Source organism: Salvelinus fontinalis, chromosome 41 (genome assembly GCF_029448725.1).
Source record: "Salvelinus fontinalis isolate EN_2023a chromosome 41, ASM2944872v1, whole genome shotgun sequence".
In the NCBI taxonomy this organism is placed as follows: Eukaryota; Metazoa; Chordata; class Actinopteri; order Salmoniformes; family Salmonidae; genus Salvelinus; species Salvelinus fontinalis.
Genome location: NC_074705.1, coordinates 15930252 through 15952301, shown reverse-complemented (window position 1 = coordinate 15952301; position 22050 = coordinate 15930252). Strand labels below are relative to the sequence as shown.

The following is a 22050-nucleotide window of genomic DNA, read 5'->3' as shown; positions in this document are numbered from 1 at the left end:
TGACAGAGGTTATAAAGGCACCCCTGGCCACCTAGAGAGACAGAGGCACAATTCAATAAACGTCCTCCTCACTTTGTCAGCTAGCAGTAGGCTACATGCAAAGTTCAACTGGGCTAACCCAAATAACGAGCTGGACTGTCCCTATAGGAGAAGCCTTTTTGGTTCCAGGCAGAACCAGGTAGAACCTTTTTGGTTTCAAGTAGAACTCTTTTGAGTTTGATGTAGAACCCTGTCAGGAAAGGGTTCTACCTGGAACCAAAAGGGTTCTACCTGGAACCAAACATTGTTCTTCAAATGGTTCTCCTATGGAGACATCCAAAGTACCCTTTTAGGTTCTAGATAGCACCTTTTTCTAAGAATGTATTGTATAATAGCTTGTTAAATAAGAGGCCAAACATTTCATGAAACGTTGTTACATGCTGCATTTCATATATCTTCTCCATTTTACTAATATTTTGGGATAGAGACTTACCAGTTCGAGGTTGGCTCGCTGCCACTCTCCCTGAAAACTCCAGTCAGGTTTTGGCCGATTTCACATTTGAATTCAGTGACGTCACTCGACATCCGGTAATGGCCGTCTTTGGCTTTACCTTGAAGACCGTCTCCTAGACGTTGAACTGATGTGCCCAGTGGGTAGCTAGCTCAGCTTGCTAGCTGTGTTGATGGACGTACACAGAAAGCAAACAAAAAAAACTGTAAAGTAAGTTAATAAGTACAGATAAACATTAAACACTCAAAGAAATGATTGAAAATGCAGTACATGAAAGTGTATGCTTTTGGCTCAGTGTATGGAGGGCCAAAACGTGTTTCATCTCTAACATTATCAATATTATGAAATGACCATCAGCCCTTTTAAGAGAGAGAAGGTTTTTGTTTAACTGCTGTGCGTCTAATCTAGTAGCTCCCTCCTCCTCTTTTTCAGATCAAATAGTTTCAATATGCTCATTCTTGGTTAAGTTTATTGCAACCATTATTCAGTATATATTGCCTCGTTAATCTAATGTATCCAACCCTTTGAACATTTGAATAATACATTGATAATAAATGTATAAATATCTAGTTAAATCACGAGAAGACATATTTCCCATATATTAAGAGCAGTGATAGAATGTGGGATATCCAAAATCAAATTGTAAATTGACCTCAGAATTTGTTTTGTAATTTAGGCCCACACCATTCCTCTCTGCACATACCCAGCTGGCATTCATCCCTCTAAGAGAAAATAGGGAAAAGACTGCCATGAAAAGCACGGCCTAACCGTAATTCACCCTCTGCATGTGCCTTGAACAATGTGATGGCTGATTAACATTTGACTTTTAAAGTCTGTGTGTTGAACAGCGGTCCTATGCGCGTGAGTTTAAAAATGTTTTTTGACATGAGCAAGTGTTCAGTGATGCAGAGGAGGGAAGGGCCAATGGAAAAGGAAACTGTCGTGTTTCCAGGAAAAACATTTCCCAGTCAGCGACCATAATCCCATGCATTGAAATGCATGGATGAAGCCAATAGGCATGGAGAGAGGGCGAGAGAGTGCAGGCCTCTAGCGGGGAATTTGCACTTTAACTCACACGTCTTATCAGATCAATTTAAGCAGCTAAAACAATAACGACATCCACTGACTAATAGGGAGAATGGAACTTTACCTAATGTCGCTGTCTGATAACATCGTAAAAAAAAAATGGGCCAATTGTGATTTTTTACATTTGCTAAAAGCATCAACCCTCCAAATATACTCGGAACATTTCATAACTAAGACCAAGATGTAAAATGTACTCAAAATCGCTTCTGAAGTTCAATGGGAAAATATGCAAATTTTTCACTTCCTGAAAACTGTTTGCATTGGAGATAAGACATTTTCATCAGACAGTGACGTAACGAAAACCAAGATTAAACGCTGAAAGGAAACAAAATGTGACATTCTAAAAAAAAAAATGTAAGGACTAGGCTATATTTCCACATACTGTGGGTATAATGTATTTACTGTCAAATGTTTTCTACAAGGATGCTGTTATTGTACGCAATAGGAAGTGTCAGCTCCTTGCTTGTGCCGTTGTGTTTTTTGACAGCTACTCAAAGCCACATGGTATAGTGTAGCAGCTGACTATGGCATAGTAGACTGGCTACGGCATAGTACCACATGCTTGCTACTGTAACACAACCTTCCCCTATCAAATCAACACCAATAAGGACAAAATACATCAACAAATTGGACAGACAGCCTCGTATACAGCAACATTAACATTAACTGGGATCTTTTATCGCTCTCTGTTCTCCTTGAAGTGAGTGTTAACTGTTAGGTCGAAAATGTTCGATTTTTCATTCACTACAAGGGGATGCATGAGTTCATGGGAAGCCGTCATGTTTATCGCTGTGAGTGTAGCCTGGGCCTCGCTTGGCCCATACCTCATGTCAGCGCTGGGGAACCAGGGAGAAACCAACCGACCAACTGGGGCCCTAATCAACTACAGATGAGTGGAAGGACAGAGCCCGGCCAAGAGCAGAGGAGGCCCCACTGTTCAATAACACTAGAAATAACAGACTGGGGCTGGGAGGCTGTGGATGGCGGATAGGCCTGGCCCACTCTCAGTTCTTCAGCTCCAGCTTCACAGTCTTCTCCTGAAGTCACCACCTGAGAATGCTGGGACATGGGGCCCCACAGCCCCTTGCGTGCGAACACAGTTTTTCAGAGGGAAGGGGCTCACTCTACCCACTTAGAGAGATAGCCTCAACACCAGGCACTGCTGTTGACTCGATGCAATCGCCTCTCCTCTCGTGTCCAGGCTACAGTAGGCCACCGTGCAGTGAGGCACCGCAGCACACTGTTTTATGAAAAGGCATAGCCGCAGAGGTTAGGAACTTTGACTTTGTGCCGGTCACATATAATACGACCACGTGTTTGTGTTCTCAGTACAGAGTAGTATCCTACTATCCTAACTCCAAGAGAGTTATTCTGAGCATTTTCTCAAACAGGTCATATCGACATGCAAGTTGCACCATTAGAAATAAGTAACGCAGGACTAATGTCCCTCAGATTGCCTGCAATACCACACACACAAGTATAGACATTGGTCCCACGAAATCAAAACATGAATGCCTTACTGTAGAAAAAGGGCATTGATCTGAGTTACTGTAGATGTGTTACTAAACACACTTAAACACCACACATGTCCGATTAAAAAGGAATAAGGCAAACCCACATAATAGATCCTAAAGTAGTCGGAGGGAAAGTGTGGCGTGTAGAAAGCATCCAAACACAAGTGTTCCCCTTCGGAGTGTTCCCATCTGTTGGTCGGGCTGAGGGGGAGAGAATTCCTTCACACCTATTTATTTGTGCTGGCTTTTCCAACATCTGATTAGCCACACTGATTACTGGGCTTATGTGAATGAATGGAAAACAAGACATTGGTTCTACTGCAGCTACCAGCGTTAAACAGTAGGCCCACTCTTCAATGGCACTGTTGCTGCATGCTAATAGAACAAACACTGTAAGTGACATTTGCAGATGTGGTTTGACATTTTTTCCTCTCTGTAAATGTATTTTATGTAGTTACTGTTGATCCTCAGGGGCCTCCTTATTTGCATTCTTCGTTAGAAACTTTTACATGATTCTGTAAGGTGGTGTCCATGTCTTTTGTGGGACCACGACATGTGCCTATGCTACTTGTCCAGAGCGAGTGGTGGTCATCAGTTGGGACAACCCAAAAGTTGGGGATCGAGGCCAGACCCAGGTGTCATAAATGCGATGCCCTTGGACCCAAGGCGAGCTGTTTGTCTCCCTCCAAGATCACTGTAGCGCCCCACCTGCTTAGGATGCCACAGTTAACAGACGGTCAAGTAGAGGAAAGTAGATGTGTGAAGACTGCTGTCATGGATGATCTGTTATTCTGTTATTTATGTTGACATTTTTACCAAAACTCCAACTCCGATCTTGAAAACACTTCCAGTAAGATAAACATGAGAGAAGTGCATTCCGAATAAATCCCATTCTCCCATCTCTCCGTGTTGTGCCAGCCAGGTAGGCGTGATATTCAATATAATGATACATTACACAGTGGAGCTTGGCAGTAGGATCAAGTGGGGTTTATTATTGTTGTTTATTATTTTGGGAACTTGGAAAAGAAGATAGGCACACACTGGTTGAATCAATTTGGTTTCCACGTAATTTCGATGAAATGACGTTGAACAAACGTGGAGTGTATGCCCAGTGGGATGTTGTTGCCATGAAATTCTGATAGTGATGAAAACTATGCATCTATTCTTCATTATTCATGTGTCCACCAGAACTTTTATGGAGTTGAGTGAAGGAAGAAAGGGGACATTCAAATGAAATAAAATGTTTTTGGTCACGTACACATATTTTGCAGATGTTATCACGGGTGTAGTGAAATGCTTACGTTCCTAGCTCCATGTCACGCCCTGGCCATAGACAGGCTTTTATTCTCTATTTTGGTTAGGCCAGGGTGTGACTAGTTTGGGCATTCTAGTTTCTTTATTTCTATGTTTCTGTTTCTATGTTTTGGCCGGGTATGGTTCTCAATCAGGGACCGCTGTCTATCGTTGTCTCTGATTGGGAATCATACTTAGGCAGACTGTTTTTCCACCTTAGTTGTGGGTAGTTGTCTTTGTTAGTGGCCTGTATAGCCCTAGTAAGCGTCACGTTCGTTTTTGTTGTTTCTTGTTTTTGTTGGCGACATTCATATAAAAAAGAAATGTACACTGACCACGCTGCACCTTGGTCCGGTCATTTCCCTGGCGACGTTCGTGACATTCCAACAGTGCAGTAATACCTAACAATACAAAACAATACACGCAAATCCCAAAATTAAAAAGAAAGGAATGAACAAATATAGAAATATTAGAACGAGAAATGTCAGTGTCCGGAATATAAATATATAGTATAGGATGGGGTGTATAGACAGTATAGACAGTACATGAATAGAAAAGGTGTGTACAGCAGTAGTTATATAGGATGAGCCTCGATTAGAATACAGTATATACACAGTGGGTTAAAAAGTATGCTAACATGATTAAAGTGACCAGTTTTTAATGACTATGTACAGTACATATGGCAGCAGTCTCTAAGGTTCAGGATTGTGTACCGGGTGGTAGCCGGCTAGTGGTGACTCTTTAAAAGTCTGATGGCCTGGAGATAAGGTGAGTCTACTGCCCAGTTTGCACTTCATCAGGTACAAAAAAAAATGGTGGTAATGTTTTTCAATCTGAAAAGCATGATTAAATCTTTAAATACTTGTTACTTTTATCTCTTATTCTTATCTGTATTTTTTTTTAACCTGCGTTGTTGGTTAGGGGCTCGTAAGTAAGCATTACACTGTGAGGTCTACACCCGTTGTATTCGGCGCATGTGACTAATAGCATTTGATTTGATTTGATTTTGATTACACACATGCGTTATGTTACATAGCGTCAGTAGGAATTCCGTGGTTGCCAAAGCACCGAGATGGCAGCCTTGGAGGATTACTCCTTTACCTGTATTAATTATTCCCTGTGTTAAGTGTTGTTTTTGTTTTTTAAAAGTCAACAAGTGTTCGATTTAGGAAGCTGATTAAGAGTAGGTTACTCTGATCTAGACAATCTGAGAATATATCGGTCTGATTCATTAATGTTCTGATTCAAATTCGCTCAACAATGACAACCTGCACCTAAATGATTGTAACATGCGTGGGAGTCTATGGGGTGGCCCATGGAAGAGCCTGAAAGTGCTGCAGCCTTATATCAGTGACCAATGGGGCTTTGTCAGACCTGAGTCTCCCAATCCCCCTTCCCAACTCAAAGCACATGTGGAGCTGGCCTCATTCAACGCGCAGCTCCACTCATCATTAACATGTTTATTTTCTCACACTTGGAGAAAATTGAGCATTAGGAGAGGTGTGACCCGGTAGGAGAACGCTAGCCTGGTTGTTAGCAGTCAGACCTGTTAGCTATACTCAAACCCAAACTATAAGGTACCCCAACTTCAGGGGTGTAAAATACTTAAGTAAAAATACTTTAAAGTACTACTTAAGTCATTTTTTGGGGTGTCTGTACTTCACTATTTTTGCAAACTTTTACTTTACTACATTCCTAAAGAAAATAATGTACTTTTTACTCCATACATTTCCCTGACACCCAACAGTACTATCAGGTTTCAGGTAAGCCCCAAGTGCAGACTGTGTTGAACTAACAATGTTTATTGCAACAAAAGGGGCAGGCAAATGACAGGTCAAGGCAGGCAGGGGTCGATAATCCAGAGTAGTGAGGCCAAGGTACAGGACAGCAGGCAGGCCCAGGGTCCGGTCAGGCAGAGGTCAGGAATCCAGAGTAGGGGCAAAGGTACAGGACAGCAGGCAGGCTCAGAGTCAGGACAGGCAAGGGTCAAAACCAGGATGAGAAAAAGAGCGACTGGGGAAAAAGCAGGCGCTGAGGCAAACCACTAGTTGACTTCAACAAACAAGACGAACTGGCACAGAAAGCCAGAAAACACAGGTATAAATACCCAGGGGATAAGTGGGGAAGATGGGCGACACCTGGAGGGGGGTGGAGACAAGCACAAGGACAGGTGAAACAGAAATGGACGTGACATACTCGTTACATTTTGACAGGAAAATGGTCCAATTCACACACTTATCAAGAGAACATACATGGTCATCCCTACTGTCTCTGATCTGGCAGACTCACTAAGCACACATTTTTTGTTTGTAAATTATGTCTCAGTGTTTGAGTGTGCTTCTGGCTATTTTGTCAATACAAAATACCAATTGTGCCGTCTGGTTTGCTTAATATAAGGAATATGAAATAATTTGTACTTTTACTTTTGATACTTAAGTACATTTGAGCAATTCCATTTACTTTTTATACTTAAGTATATTTAGAACCAAATACTTTTAGACTTTTACTCAAACAGTATTTTACTGGGTGAGTCATTTTCGATTAAGGTATCTTCTTTTACTCAAGTATGACAATCAAGTACTTTTTCCACCACTGCCAAACTTACCCCTGCCCTTATACCTGTAGGGTACAGACCGGAGTTTACAGTTCAGTTGGCCCAACATTTCCCAGTAGGTTGAGCAGCAGCGATATCCCTTAAATCCCAAACCAACTCCTATCTCCTACCTCCTTGGAAATTGTAGAGATCTGAGATGACTGGATCCGTGTCCACTTCTACCGTCAGGAGACCCAGTGTGCGTACCCATGATCTACTCACAGGAGAGAAACGTACGTTAGAGTCCTTCCATCTACACTGTAGAGGCCCAAAACACACCCTAGCCTGACTATTCAAAACATGTCATCTAGGTAGGCACTTAGTAGTACTCTACCTCACACACTGTTTGAATAAAGATGGTCTTCAGTTTCTGTTGAAAGTAAAGAGGCGAGGCTACAGTGAAGGCTGACTTCAGTGTTTGATACAAACAAATCGTTTCCTGAGTAGGAATGCACTGGCAAGACTACAGTCCTTAAGCCCACTCAGTACTCTGCATGACATCGAGCATAACTCACTACCCTCGCCTCCTTTAAAAAGTTCACAGCTAATAATCGCTCATAAAAAAACAAGATGAGAAACGGGACCAATTTGTCTTCCAAAAGGCCGACCGATCGACCACAGGGGTTAAGTCCCTTCCAAAAAACCCAATTGTGATTCATTGGGCTGGAGAGAGAGAGAGTTAGAGCTGCCATGGAAAAAGCCATGACCAGACGGTAAGGTAAAGTTTAAACAATGACCCGACCAACCAACCCCCCCCCCCCCACCCACCCTGTTTTGCACACACACACTATGTCCACTACGCCAACATCTGTCCGCATTCACGGGTCTCTCAGAAGTAAATTAAATTGAGGATGACTATAAGACTGAAGGGGGGTGTGTGTGTGTGTGTGTGTGTGTGTTTGTGTGTGTGTGTGTGTGTGTGTGTGTGTGTGTGTGTGTGTGTGTGTGTGTGTGTGTGTGTGTGTGTGTGTGTGTGTGTGTGTGTGTGTGTGTGTGTGTGTGTGTGTGTGTGTGTGTGTGTGTGTGTGTGCGCGCGCGCGTGCGCGTGCCTCTCTCAGGTTTGGTACTTTAAGGTGGAGATAGTGTGTCCTTCATTTTCATCATGTTTCATACATGTATACAAGATGAGCTATTCGTATAAGCTATTCGTTGAGAGGAACATTGCAAGCTCCACAACCGGGCAGAGAGAGTGCAATACTTAATGATTTACAGCATCAGAATGATGACAGATATCCTCTTAGCATATACTCATAATATATTAAATATTATGTACCATGATACATTACCCATAAATGTAATGAGAGTGCAGAGAGATGAAAGAACTTCACTGAGGAGAAGACTTGTATTCCCTTGTAGACTCTTTATTTTCCTCTTCCACAGATCAAGTGCTTTGCTAGATATGGCTACTCAGATCTGAGTAAAGGGTAAGGGCCACTTCTGGATTTAACGATGGATGTATTCCCTTCCTTTCTCTGTGAACCAGACAAACCCCGGACTTCCCCTCTCTACTTCAAAGAGAGGTCAACACAAACAACTTGTAGCCAATGAAACGATGCCAAATAACAACCTTCGGCAGCCATTTTGATTGGAGGTAAGCTCCTGTAACTGTTCCCAGACCTATGTGATAGTATCAGATTTAGCTATGGTTGTTGTTGTTTTTCCACCAGTTCTGCACCCTTATAAGTACAGCACAAGTTGATTGCTGGACAGGGAGGCCATCCAACAGCTTGAGTTGTGAACTTCGAGCCAGTTCAGTCTTTTGAAGAACCAGTGCTTCAGTCAGTGTTTCATAAAATGAAGGGCGAAGGGCAGAGTAAGACATTAAGCTCAATGCAAAACAGCATCATCCACGCCGACTCGTCAGGCTAGACTCCAACACTGTCAGACGGCATCAGTATCAGGAAAACAGAAATGCTGTGAACATGAATAACCATGGTCAGCGATTTTCAGATATACTTATAAATGGATTGTGTAGAATGGTCAGAGTGCCAAATTCCTCGGCCTCTGTTCTTGTAAATTGCCAACCTATCCTACAAAGGTCCTGGTGTTGACCTCTAGGGGCAGAATTCCTTGCTCTAATACGCCTGTAATATCAATCAGTCACTGCAGGGTGAGCAGAGGGACCTGGTAGCTTTACTTGAGGGTAGAGGCCAGGCAGCGAAGGTATATTTTCCACCCACTTCATGCCTCAAATCTATTAAATCAGAGTATTGTATTAGATACCCTCCCTCTGCAAATGTATTTTCTTTTCCCATTGTGCATCCTACACTGCCCTTGGTTATGACACTCACAAACAAGTATATCTTAGTCCCAACATGCCAACAAATCCTCGGCGAAGGCAGATGACATATAAATGGCATTTTCTTTTGTTTCTCCTGAAAGCACATCAGTTTTCTGAAGCGCTATATCATGGATGCAGGTGCAGAAAGATGTCAAAAATTGAGAAGAATGCAAAAATGACACAGCGCTCATTTCACTTCATGAAGCTGGTTATAGAACTAAATGCTACCCAGTAAAAGTTCAATGGGTAACATTTAAAACTGTTTTCAACAGATTTACTAGTGTATTAAAATCACCTCTGCGTGTCTTGTTAAAAACGATGGTAAACAATCTTTGATTCGCCATCTAGAACTGGGAACGAACCACGGTTTCACCCTGTCCCCGCCAAACAATATAAACGTCTCTGAATTGTACAACTCTAAACGTGTAATTCTTTAATTAGCTCATGTTAAGAGTGCAATTTTGTTAATGTTTGCATCTTTATTTCTTGACAAGTCAGATAGAGCTTCTCTTCTGGTTGCATAAACGGATGTGATAATTCTACCTTAATGATAACCATTTCATTCGTATCATACTACAGCTATTTGAACAGCCTTTTATAAATCACATTTCAGATTGAAGTAGAATAGCAGATCTGAACTCCACCATGACAATAATGGCACGTTGTGCGTCGAATGAATGTCAAGGGTTTTATAAACTCCATTTGTTCTCGCTACAAACAGTCGTTTCTTCATTTTAATTCATACAATTTACACTCCCTCTGCAATCTACATAATTACAGTGCTACCATGACAACTTCACTAACTAAGGTCTGGGTGTCAGTTTCCTGTATGTTATCCGGACAGATTTTCTTTATTGCAAGTCAAACTTTGATTTAACTGGATTCAACAGTAAAAGTAATTTCATGATGCCAGATGGTGGCATATCATAAATAGCTGCTTACTTGTAACTGGTTTGTTTATAAGCACCAACAACAGTGGATCTATGGTAACGAAATAGGTTTCCCCATGTGTTCATTTGTTCTTCACTATGGCAGAGACTTGGCTATGACGGTGATTTCCAATACTTGCTTGGATAGGACCCTTTAATAGGCAGCTATGACAAATGATTTCTGGTGAGTGTTGTTAATAGGGGGAAAACAGACACAAAAACCAGGCACAAAATACCCAACTGGTGTTAGTTCTGGAATTGCACTCAATTTAGCCTCTGTGTTTATATCACTGTATTTCTCAACATACATTTGTCACTAGTGCTACAGTAATGTTGACTGATTTCATGTGTTAAAAGTTTCCATTATAGTGTAAACCCCGATACATTGCTTCAGTTGACAATTGGGCAAATACTTTGTCAATATGTGGATCCACACACAAACAGCGGTTAGGAAATCTGTTGGAACACTATGTCATTGCCAGCAGCTGAATATATGAGGCCAAAATACATTGTGATCGACTGATTAATCAACAAGAACATGAACAGAGAGACCTTTTCAACCCCAATCCTCTATTCAGTGTTTACTGACAGGGTGTAGGAGTAAAGGGTGACAGATTGAACAGTAATGAAGGGTATAGATTGAACTCTTACTTTTTCAAAGAAGTTCACTTGCAACCATGGCCTGTTGTCGTATGGGGACCTACTTTGTGGAGTGTCAAGTGAGTTGATTTTACACATTACGTATCACTCCTCTCTGCCAGCCGAGTCAAAGCTGTCAGCTATTCTGTGGTGTGCTTTACTGTCCTTTCTGTGACTGTTTGTCTTCACTGACACTGTTTCAATACGTGTGCTGCAGACAGTTCACGCTCTGTGGTGAATATGGTCGGTCAGAGGTTTTCCACTCCCTGTCAGACAGCAATGCCTGGGCGACCCAACCAAACCAATCACAGTCTGGGGTGGCAACACCACTGCAGCCTGAGTATAGAACAGATCGACGTGTTAGCAAACATTGGCCTCCCTGGCCCAGTCCACATGATTGGTAGTAGCACAGTCATGGTACAGTGAGGCTCTATTTTAATCTATCCTATTCTATTAGTTTATATTCTATGTGATTATAATCCTGTCTATTGTGTTTCATTGAAGTTGTTGAATATTTACCAGTAAGTCTCTATTGTCTGTGGTAATCATTCACTTCAGTTTCCCTCATAATTGAATTTGCCAATATTATCATGTGCTGGAAATATCAAATCAAATCAAATCAAACATATTTATATAGCCCTTCGTACATCAGCTGATATCTCAAAGTGCTGTACAGAAACCCAGCCTAAAACCCCAAACAGCAAGCAATGCAGGTGTAGAAGCACTGTGGCTAGGAAAAACTCCCTAGAAAGGCCAAAACCTAGGAAGAAACCTAGAGAGGAACCAGGCTATGAGGGGTGGCCAGTCCTCTTCTGGCTGTGCCGGGTGGAGATTATAACAGAATATGGCCAAGATGTTCAAATGTTCATAAATGACCAGCATGTTCAAATAATAATAATCACAGTAGTTGTCGAGGGTGCAGCACCTCAGGAGTAAATGTCAGTTGGCTTTTCATAGCCGATCATTAAGGGTATCTCTACCGCTCCTGCGGTCTCTAGAGAGTTGAAAACAGAAGGTCTGGGACAGGTAGCACGTCCGGTGAACAGGTCAGGGTTCCATAGCCGCAGGCAGAACAGTTGAAACTGAAGCAGCAGCAATGCCAGGTGGACTGGGGACAGCAAGGAGTCATCATGCCAGGTCGTCCTGAGGCATGGTCCTAGGGCTCAGGTCCTCCGAGAGAGAGAAAGAAAGAGAGAAAGAGAGAATTAGAGAGAGCATACTTAAATTCACACAGGACACTGTCCTGTCCTACTACTGTCCTACTACTAGGATCCATTGGCCAAGCTAAGCCATCACAGAGGAAGTGGAGATGGAATAAAACAAGGCCTTGTACAGTAACTGTCCATAGTTTGCAAGTGTATTTAATGGATTGTGGTTTGGGGAGTTTCAAAAGCCCATGGACATAACAGGATATCTTTGTTGAAATAAACAAACAACTCTTCAAGACAACCCTAGGCAACCATTACCACATTCATCATTGAACCAGCAGCAATAAGTCATCTTTATGGGAAGAGTGTCTGAAAAGCTCCCAGCATCATAGAACCATGCACAACCACAGTGTAACAGGGTTATGGTAGAGCCCTGCAGCCAGGGAATACCTGGCTATCTATTATCTTCTACTGCATGGGAGAAAGTGGCCTTGGAAATGTCTGGTTGCCAAAGTTCCATGCACTAACATAAAATGATCTGAAACTGTGTATATTAAAAATGTTTTAATCTAGCATTCCAGTATAAAGTTAGAGGCCCAGGACAATAGCCAGCATTTAAATTGAAATGTGTTATTGCACATAGCTCTGAGCGCATTCTCCATGATATCAAAGGTTGCAAACGATTATGTAAGTACAATATGTACAGTTTGTCCTCGTTGTACATATCATAAACAACTCAACCATTAAAGGGGAAATCTGCGATTTCTAAACCAATTTTTGACATGTAAATTAATGATACTGTATTGATTCTTGAATAATGTAAATTCTAACTCTCTCTTGAGCTTAGTTCAACTGTCGTACCCCATCAGAACCCAAAATATAAGCTTGTTTTACTCTATTGTTTGTAAACAATGTAATTAGAAACGATCATTATATAGCCTCAAAACATGGTTACAACTAGACTTTTGATATGATGGATGCTCAGTCCTTGCATCCATTGCTCTGTGCCTCTGCCTATGAATTTCAGAGTGGATACATTTCTCCAGCCCCATCCCTCGCAGGTTTACCGAAACAGTTACGGGGCCACCGCTTTATTATTGTTTGAACCGCAGATTTCCCCTTTAAAGGTATATCTCTCTCTTCTGTGTTATATTTCCTGAAAGCGTTTTGCACCAATAGCGAGCAGCCCTACTGTACCTGCTGCGTGAGCTACGGTGAACCAGCGCTCTGGATTGGTTCGAAAAGCAGAAAAAGCAGCCATTACTTTCGCCCAACTGGAGGAGTGTACAGTATGTTAATGCATTAGGAATGACAGCTTAAAAAAAAAAAAAAAAGTAAAAAAGAAGGACGGTGTCAAATTTATTCGGATCACGCAAGCCATTTGTAGCTGCTGTGCAGTTTGTAAAGTTTCTCTAAACTTTTATATCAAAAAGCAATTTTGGATTTTGTCGGTCTGGTCTACCAAGCGGAATAGTTTCTGTTCATATTTGGAGCGTCGACGTATGAGACGTTCTGTACATCGGCGGACTCCTTGTGGATATTTACATGATACAGAGCTTTATCTAGTCGTGGGTCTTCGAAAACGACCTGCAAGAATACGAGGGACACGTATAGGATAGTCTTATTCTATAGACTTTCTTAGAGATACATCATGTTGGGGAGTACGGTGCAGTACGCAGCTAAGAAACGGAAGAAGCCTGTTCAGAAAATGTAAGCAACTCTGAATATAATTTTCAAGTTAAAAGATACGGCTACTTTGTGTAAAAGGAATGGTTACATTACCTTACAGGTCAACCAATGCTACTAATACAGGTTATAACGATACAAAACAATAAATTAAATGTTTAATTTGAAGGTTATTCTACTGTTATGTGAATAGTAGACTTTGTGTAGCCTATAGCGCGGCACTTATTTTCACTATAGGCTATGGGTTCTGAGCTTCACTAAATCAAGTTACGCAAATAAGACCGATGTGCATGTTCACCACCTTTTGTCATAATTTTATGGGTGAATGCATGACTGCATTTTTACGATACACACATTGCTTTACGTGTTATCTATCAATCTATAATTGATCATATTCTATGAATAATATGCATATTATGATACTGGGTTTGTGTTGAAGTTTTGCGTAAAGTTGGTATAGCTCTGGGTATCTGCAGTGATTCTGCAGATGCAACGATACCAAACTGATTTAGCCAACTGTCTCGTTCCAAACCATCTTCATTAGATTTTTTATCTATACAATCTCTGTTTAAATTCTCAGTATTTTCCACAGCAGCCTACTGTAAATGCTTCCTCAAGTCTTTAGGGTTACCTTAAGATTTAATTTTGGTGTGTGGTTAAATGGTAGTCTTGCATTAGTCATAATCAAGTTGAAAATTGGCTGCGGTCTCACGAAATGCTTACATGGGGAGGGAGAGCAAGGGAAATTGGGCCGATATTTTGTAATCTGATAGTCCTGCGTTTTTTCCAATCATGAGGACAAACTTTTTTTTATTTCTTAATTTTTTCCTCTTCAAATTACCATATTTCTAAGTCACACAAAGTTACACAGTTGTATTTTCTGGCAATTTTTTAAATCTTGAACAAATCGTTTTTTTAAAATGTTTAAATATATTGCACTATTCAGAACATTTTGGTCCCAAGATTCCAGCAAAAATCTTATTTTCATTTATCTGACTTTCATTTATCTGCATGTCCAGCCCTTATATTTACATAAACAGTTGCATTCATGAGATGTCAATAAAAAAATAAGTTCCGTCTCAGCACAAACCTGATAAAAAAATGAATTTATATGAAAGCTGTAAGTACATCAATTGTTTGCTCACTGGAAAAAGAATATCCAACTAGTCACTGACAACTGTGTTATAGACACATCCAGGGATTTCCAATGATCTTCTATATTGGAGAACCCCTTACCTTTTAATGACCCTTGTGTGGCTTGTACGCATCATAGAGCAAAAAACACATGTGCTTGTTTGTGGGAGTCTTAGCGTTTTCATAGAAAGCTTTTAATAGTTTGTAGCTCAAACCATTCGGACTCTACAGACATTTTTGTATAAAAGACCCGCCCCCGGGCCCCTTCGGGTTCCGCCCTTGTCTCACAAACACCGCTCTAGTTCATCCCCCCGCTAATCAAACAGACTAATGGTTGGTATTTACGGATGCAGAAGATATAGACGATTCCAATGGTACAAGAAGACTAGCTCAAACACACAATGTTTAAAATGGGTTAGAAGTCCAAAACTCACCAGTGATACGGTGGGACTCAATGAGTTAATACGTACGAGTAAATACTTTATTATTACCGACTTATAACCTTACGAGCCTATTAGCAACAGCAAGTCTTTTGCTTGACTTTTAAAAAGTATTTTCTTTCTCCAATCTCCACACTTTCTATATCAGTCCTTATATGGAAACGTTCTCTTTTCATTGCTCTCTCCCTCGATCACATTTCCAGAAGGTTGGAACAATGGCACAGGGTAACTTGTTGGCCTTTTAAAAAGAGAAGATTGATGATATAACATTACCTACAGCAGGAGACAGTGTCTACAGCTCTATAATGTCCAATAGAGGGAGATTTTTCTACCTCCACAATGATATCATTGTGTGGCTGCTGTGTGCAGACCAGGCGTAGGCTGCCTCTCAAACGGCACTATGTTCCGTATATAGTGCACTACTTTTGACCAGGACTCATAGGGCTCTCTGGTCAAATGTAGTGCACTATATATGGAATAGGATGTTGTTTGGGATGCATCGCTAGTGTTTTAGTAGATATTGCTCTGAGTATGATACTCAGTCAGCCACTCTCACTAGGTCACTGACTTTTAGTTGGGGAGTTTTCCACTAGGAAAAATCCCTTTTAGAACAGAAAATCCATGACTCTTTGTCATTCATTGTGAATCAAATGAGAGTGATCCAACAATTCAGCAAACATTTCACATTATCTAAGAGACTTATAGACAGACAGACAGATAGGCAGGCATGGAAACAGACACACAAAGACAGACACACAGACAGACAGACACGCAGACAGACAGGTTAGACCCTGGCTCTCCAGTCCACACCAGACCCTCGGCCACCTCTCCACCCCTGGCCTGTCACTTGTCAGTGATGTCACATGGCTACATTAACTGTAACAGACCTCACCAGAAGCTCATTACGGGAACACTTGACCCAATGAGCCAGAAGTGACTCGGCTATTTTTGGCAGCAAGTATGTCAATGGATTAATATGACTTTGATGGTGATGACCATGGAGGGGCATGCATTCACATTCCCACATTTGAAAGCTTTACTTTAAGGGACCCCTATTCCCCATCCACCTGTGTGGCTTCTACCTTCCCCATTACTTCACAGACAGTGTCCTGACTGTTTGGAAAGAATGTCAGACAGTATTTTCCTTGTCTTTTTATCTTCTTTACCAAACAATTTGGAAAGAATGTCAGACAGTTTTGATGTACTTATTACTTTTGACATAAAACCTCATCTTATTCAGGGGTTGTTGCTACACTGACTCAGACAAAGTACCTTTGTTTGGGAGTCTGGGAAAGCAGTCTTGCAATAAGATGGTAAAACTCTGCCAAGATAGATAACACTACACATCCATTGTTTTAAGAATTGGACCTACAGTATGAGTCATGGTGAGAGAGCCAGCGAGGTGGGCAAGACGGACGCTGCAGGTAGAGCCACCTGAGTTTAACTCCAGTCTTGTTTTGTTGTGGTGGACCAGAGACAGATAGAGGTCTACTGGAGGTTATCAAGGTTAGAATGACCTTACCAGAGCCGGGCTCAAGTAGTATTTGTGCACTTTCAAATACTTTAGCTGCCCTTGGTTGAGCTCGCCTGGCGCAAAAGAACCAATAGAATCGTCCCAAAAGGGGAAAAAAACGGCCAATCTGGCACTCTGTGCAGGCTAAGTCAACTGTTGAAAGTATTTGACGGGAAACAAATACTATTTGAACCCAGGCCTGGGCCTCGCTGTTTCCGAACGTGCACAGGCCTCTCGTGTCATGTGTCGGTTACAACACTCAATATCAGATTACCTAGAGCTGGTTCCTCTTTCGCGCCTCCTCTGTTCAGCCATCAGGTTGACCTTTGGAAGACTGGCCTGTTTTCTATTTTGGTTCAGATCTAGGCCGTCTGGTTTGAACTGTTTATGGAAAGGTTGGCCATTTGAATTATGTAAGCCAAAATGCTACAAGAAGCTAGCACTTATGTTATTATTTATACATAAGTATGTAAACATCACTGTGTGGTCCTTGCAGTGATTAACAATGCACTACTGTAACACTGAACTACGTGCACCCGTATCAACACATGCTAATGTCTCTTGGAATTTGTCATGAACTTGTGATAACACCTGTGCTACAACAATGAAGGTACCTCCGTCCGCGTGAGGAATCCAAGATGGAGTCCAACTGACGGTGGACGGACAGAGGCGGTCTGAATGAAGGGCCTATTGTCCCCATGGCCCGTCTCTGGTGTCGTCACTTTCACTTGTTTTCGGGGATTGTGTAATTTGGTTCCAAACCTCTGTCTTGAGTTACTGTTGAAATCCCTTCGGGTAAGCCCTTGGTGGTGAAAATACAGTGTTGGGTTACAACAGACCTCCATTTGACAACAATGGCTTGGTTTCTCAAGACAAAAGTTCCCCCAAACATTGAACCAGGAAATTCTGAAGTGGGAGAGGTTGTTGGTTTTAAGGATTGGTAAGAGTAGACAATGACACACTGAGTTAACAACATTATAATGTTTAGGGTTTGAAATGTCGTCTATGACAATTAATTTATAATACATTTTTCAGTTTTTCTTATATGTCTATGACAGTTAATTTCCAAGAAAATGTTTCAAATAGTTTTTCTTGGAATAGATGATTATGATATACAGTATACTTGACACACAGCGCTAATATTGCCTTGCTTATCAAATGCCTAAAACAACTCTGATAAGCTCTTGGACTTAAGGCCTTTGTATTTAGTTGAATATTATAATGGATTAATTATGCTATTTGACAGTTTACAAAGAGAGTTAAGTACATTTCTAGGAATATGCCAGAGAGAGTATAGTAGCTGTGACCCAAAGGTGCTTGGTGAGACTTACTCTAAGACAAACACCTGGGACACAGCGGCCTGTATTTGTGAGGAGTCAGGATGATGTCATACTGCACTAATGACCTGGTTCTTTACTTGAGGTCACATCTGTTTCAGCTACTCTTCAACTATCAAAGGGGACCGAGTCTCTGTTTGTGTCTGAAATGTCACCCTTTTCCTTATAGTTCACTACTTTTGATGCTATAGGGCCGGGATGTCAAACAAATGTTCCACGCGGGCCGCATTCGATCTTCACCGAGGTCCGGAGGGCCGCAGTTCAAATTTAGCTTGTCGCCAAAATTTGCTAAAAACTTGTCCTCTATCTATCGCGTTCTGGAATGTTCGATGCTTATTGACTGTCAAGCTTTTCATTTCGATGACTGTTAGCTAGCTGGACAGAGTGAAGAGACTATACTGTATATACTGAGCAAAAAATAAACGCAACATATAATGTGTTGGTCCCATGTTTCATGAGCTGAAATAAAAGATCCCAGAAATTGTCCATACGCACAAAAAGCTTTTTCTCTCTCAAATTCTGTGCACAAATTAGTTTATATCCCTGTTGGTGAAGATTTCTTCTTTGCCAAGATAATCCATCCACCTGACAAGTGTGACGTATAAAGAAGCTGATTAAACAGCATGATCATTACACAGGTGCACCTTGTGCTGGGGACAATAAAAAGCCACTTAAATGTGCAGTTTTGTCACACAACACAATGCCACAGATGTCTCAAGTTTTGAGAGAGCGTGCAATTGACATGCTGACTACAGGAATGTTCACAGATAATTTAATGTTAATTTCTCTAACATAACGCCGAACCTCCATATCAGGCTTTTTCACCTGCAGGATCGTCTGAAACTAGACACCCGGACAGCTGAGGACACTGAGGAGTATTTATGTCTGTAATAAAGCCCTTTTGTGTGAAAAAAACAAATTCTGATTGGCTGCGCTCCTGCCCAGTCATGTGAATCCATAGATTAGGGCCTAATTAATTAATTTAAATTGACTGATTTCCTTATATGAACTGTAGTTCAGTAAAATCGTCAAAGTTGTTGCATGTTGCGTTTATATTTTTGTTCAGTATATACAGTTGAAGTCGGAAGTTTACATACACCTTAGCCAAATACATTTAAACTCAGTTTTTCACAATTTCTGAAATTTAATCCTAGTAAAAATTCCCTGTCTTAGGTCAGTTAGGATCACCACTTTATTTTAAGAATGTGAAATGTCAGAATAATAGTAGAGAGAATTATTTATTTCAGCTTTTATTTCTTTCATCACATTCCCAGTGGGTCAGAAGTTTGCATATACTCAATTAGTATTTGGTAGCATTGCCTTTAAATTGTTTAACTTGGGTCAAACGTTTCGGGTAGCCTTCCACAAGCTTCCCACAATAAGTTGGGTGAATTGTGGCCCATTCCTCCTGACAGAGCTGGTGTAACTGAGTCAGGTTTATAGGCCTCCTTGCTCGCACACGCATTTTCAGTTCTTCCCACAAATTTTCGATAGGATTGAGGTCAGTGCTTTGTGATAGCCACTCCAATACCTTGACTTTGTTGTCCTTAAGCCATCTTGCCACAACTTTGGAAGTATGCTTGGGGTCATTGTCCATTTGGAAGACCCATTTGCCACCAAGCTTTAACTTCCTGACTGATGTCTTGAGATTTTGCTTCAATATATCCACATAATTTCCCTTCCTCATGATGCCATGTATTTTGTTAAGTGCGCCAATCCCTCCTGCAGCAAAGCACCCCCACAACATGATGTTGCCACCCCCATGCTTCACTGTTTGGATGGTGTTCTTTGGGCTTGCAAGCCTCCTCCTTTTTCCTCCAAACATAATGATGGTCATTATGGTCAAACGGTTCTATTTTTGTTTCATCAGACCAGTTGCAAACTGAAGCCTGGCTTTTTTATGGCGGTTTTGGAACAGTGACTTCTTCCTTGCTGAGCGGCCTTTCAGGTTATGTCGATATAGGAATCCTTTTACTGTGGATATAGATACTTTTGTACCCGTTTCCTCCAGCATCTTCACAAGGTCCTTTGCTGTTGTTCTGGGATTGATTTGCACATTTTATAACAAAGTACATTCATCTCTAGGGGACAGAACACGTCTCCTTCCTGAGTGATATGACGGCTGCGTGGTCCCATGGTGTTTATACTTGTGTACTATTGTTTGTACAGATGAACGTGGTACCTTCAGGCATTTGGAAATTGCTCCCAAGGATCAACCAGACTTGTGGAGGTCTACAATTTTTTTCTGAGGTGTTGGCTTATTTCTTTTGATTTTCCCATGATGTCAAGCAAAGAGGCACTGAGTTTGAAGGTAGGCCTACAAATACATGCACAGGTGCACCTCCAATTGGCTCAAATTCTGTCAATTAGCCTATCAGAAGCTTCTAAAGCCATGACGTCATTTTCTGGAATTGTCCAAGCTGTTTAAAGGCACAGTCAACTTCTGACCCACTGGAATTGTGATACAGTGAAATAATCTGTCTGTAAACAATTGTTGGGAAAAATGACTTGTGTCATGCACAAAGTAGATGTCCTAACCGACTTGCCAAAACTATAGTTTGTTCAAATAAATTTCATGGAGTTGTTGAAAATGAGTTTTAATGACTCCAGCCTAAGTGTATGTAAACTTCCGACTTCAACAGTATATTTCTTTACTCAAATCGCCGTCTGACCTTGAGTTTGACACGTGCTATAGGGAATAGGGTGCCATTTTGCACGTTTGCAGACTTGATCTCTCTAAAAGACAATTGTTCTTGGAGGTTTTTGGTTCTGGATCACATTTCATTTCCTGAAGTGGCCCTGTATGATTTTCAACAACCTCAGAATCTTCTTCAGCGCCAGAATTCACTTCAACAGCAACCCAACAGTGGACAGGGGAATACCCTAACCCGAATAGCACACGGCTAAAATCATAGAGTATATCCAACTTCATTAAGGACTAAATTGATCAGGCATTTTCACATTACAATAAAATGAAATCGGGTTCCATGTAAGATATGCACTACTATTCCATTCTCTTCTTTGCCAAAATATTTTTTACAAGGTGGTTTCATCATCGCCAGAGAAACCAGGCTGTGTAGCAGAGACCGGGGCTGCTTGTCACACTTCCTACTCTTGTGTGTAATTCTCAGCACCAGTATATCTTAGAAGACAATTTTCAACAATAATAGAAAGACCAAGGTCTTGGGTTGAAACGGGGACCGTAAAAAAACCCTGCATCATTTTCAAACCCCCATCATCGGACGTTAACTTATTTTTCTCTCTTTTTCAGTCCTAAACCCCCTCCTACAGATGGCATCAAGTCGAACCCGTCAAAGCGCCACAGGGATCGGCTGAACGGAGAGCTGGACAAGTTGACCGGGCTGTTGCCGTTCTCAGAGGATGTGCGTGCGAGGCTGGACAAGCTGTCTGTGCTTCGGCTCAGTGTGGGATACCTCAAGGTCAAGAGCTTCTTCAACGGTGAGTGTCACATACTCTGAGTCATAGATAAACCGACACTTTAGCTGCCTCGTAGGCCACATTGTGGCTAGCTCTTACGGCAGAGGTGAAGACTGTCGGATTGAGATCTGTAGTTTTTGGTTTGAGGCCTCTTTCTCTCCCTTCTATTCGCCTCGCTTCTCAACTCTGACTACTTGTCTTCCATTTGTTGTCTCTTTCTGCATCTCTCTCTCTCTCTCTCTCTCTATTTCTCTATTTCTCTCAGGAAACGGTCTATATCTGTGTTGCCGTGGTAATTGCACTTTGAGTCTGAGGCCGAGTGTTGAGTAGAGGACAGACAGAAATATGGTACCTCAGAGTGTCACATGGCCAGACGCAAGCTTCCTTTTCCTGTCGAGCAGCAACACATGTTCTAAATATCATCACACACACCCCACCCCGTCCCCCCACCGCCTGGCCCCTCTTAACTTACCGGCCCCTCTTAACTCCCAAAACAGCAGAGGTTGTTAATTTGGTCGGAGATGTTAGC

General features: G+C 41.5%; 1 protein-coding gene across 2 annotated transcripts in view; it reads left to right on the top strand.

Annotated features, from left to right (window-relative positions):
• Nucleotides 1-8046: 8046 nt before the first annotated feature.
• The window catches only part of LOC129840218 (aryl hydrocarbon receptor-like), an 81841-nt gene continuing 67837 nt past the window's right edge, over nt 8047-22050 (top strand). Inside the window, exons 1-2 of one of the 2 annotated variants that reach the window (XM_055907892.1) lie at nt 8047-8567; nt 21355-21542. In XM_055907892.1, the coding sequence (XP_055763867.1) occupies nt 8521-8567; nt 21355-21542 (235 nt within the window). In that variant the 5' untranslated portion in view covers nt 8047-8520. Of the gene's footprint in view, nt 8568-13286; nt 13684-21354; nt 21543-22050 lie in introns of those variants that run through there. The other variant, XM_055907891.1, reaches the window with a different exon arrangement.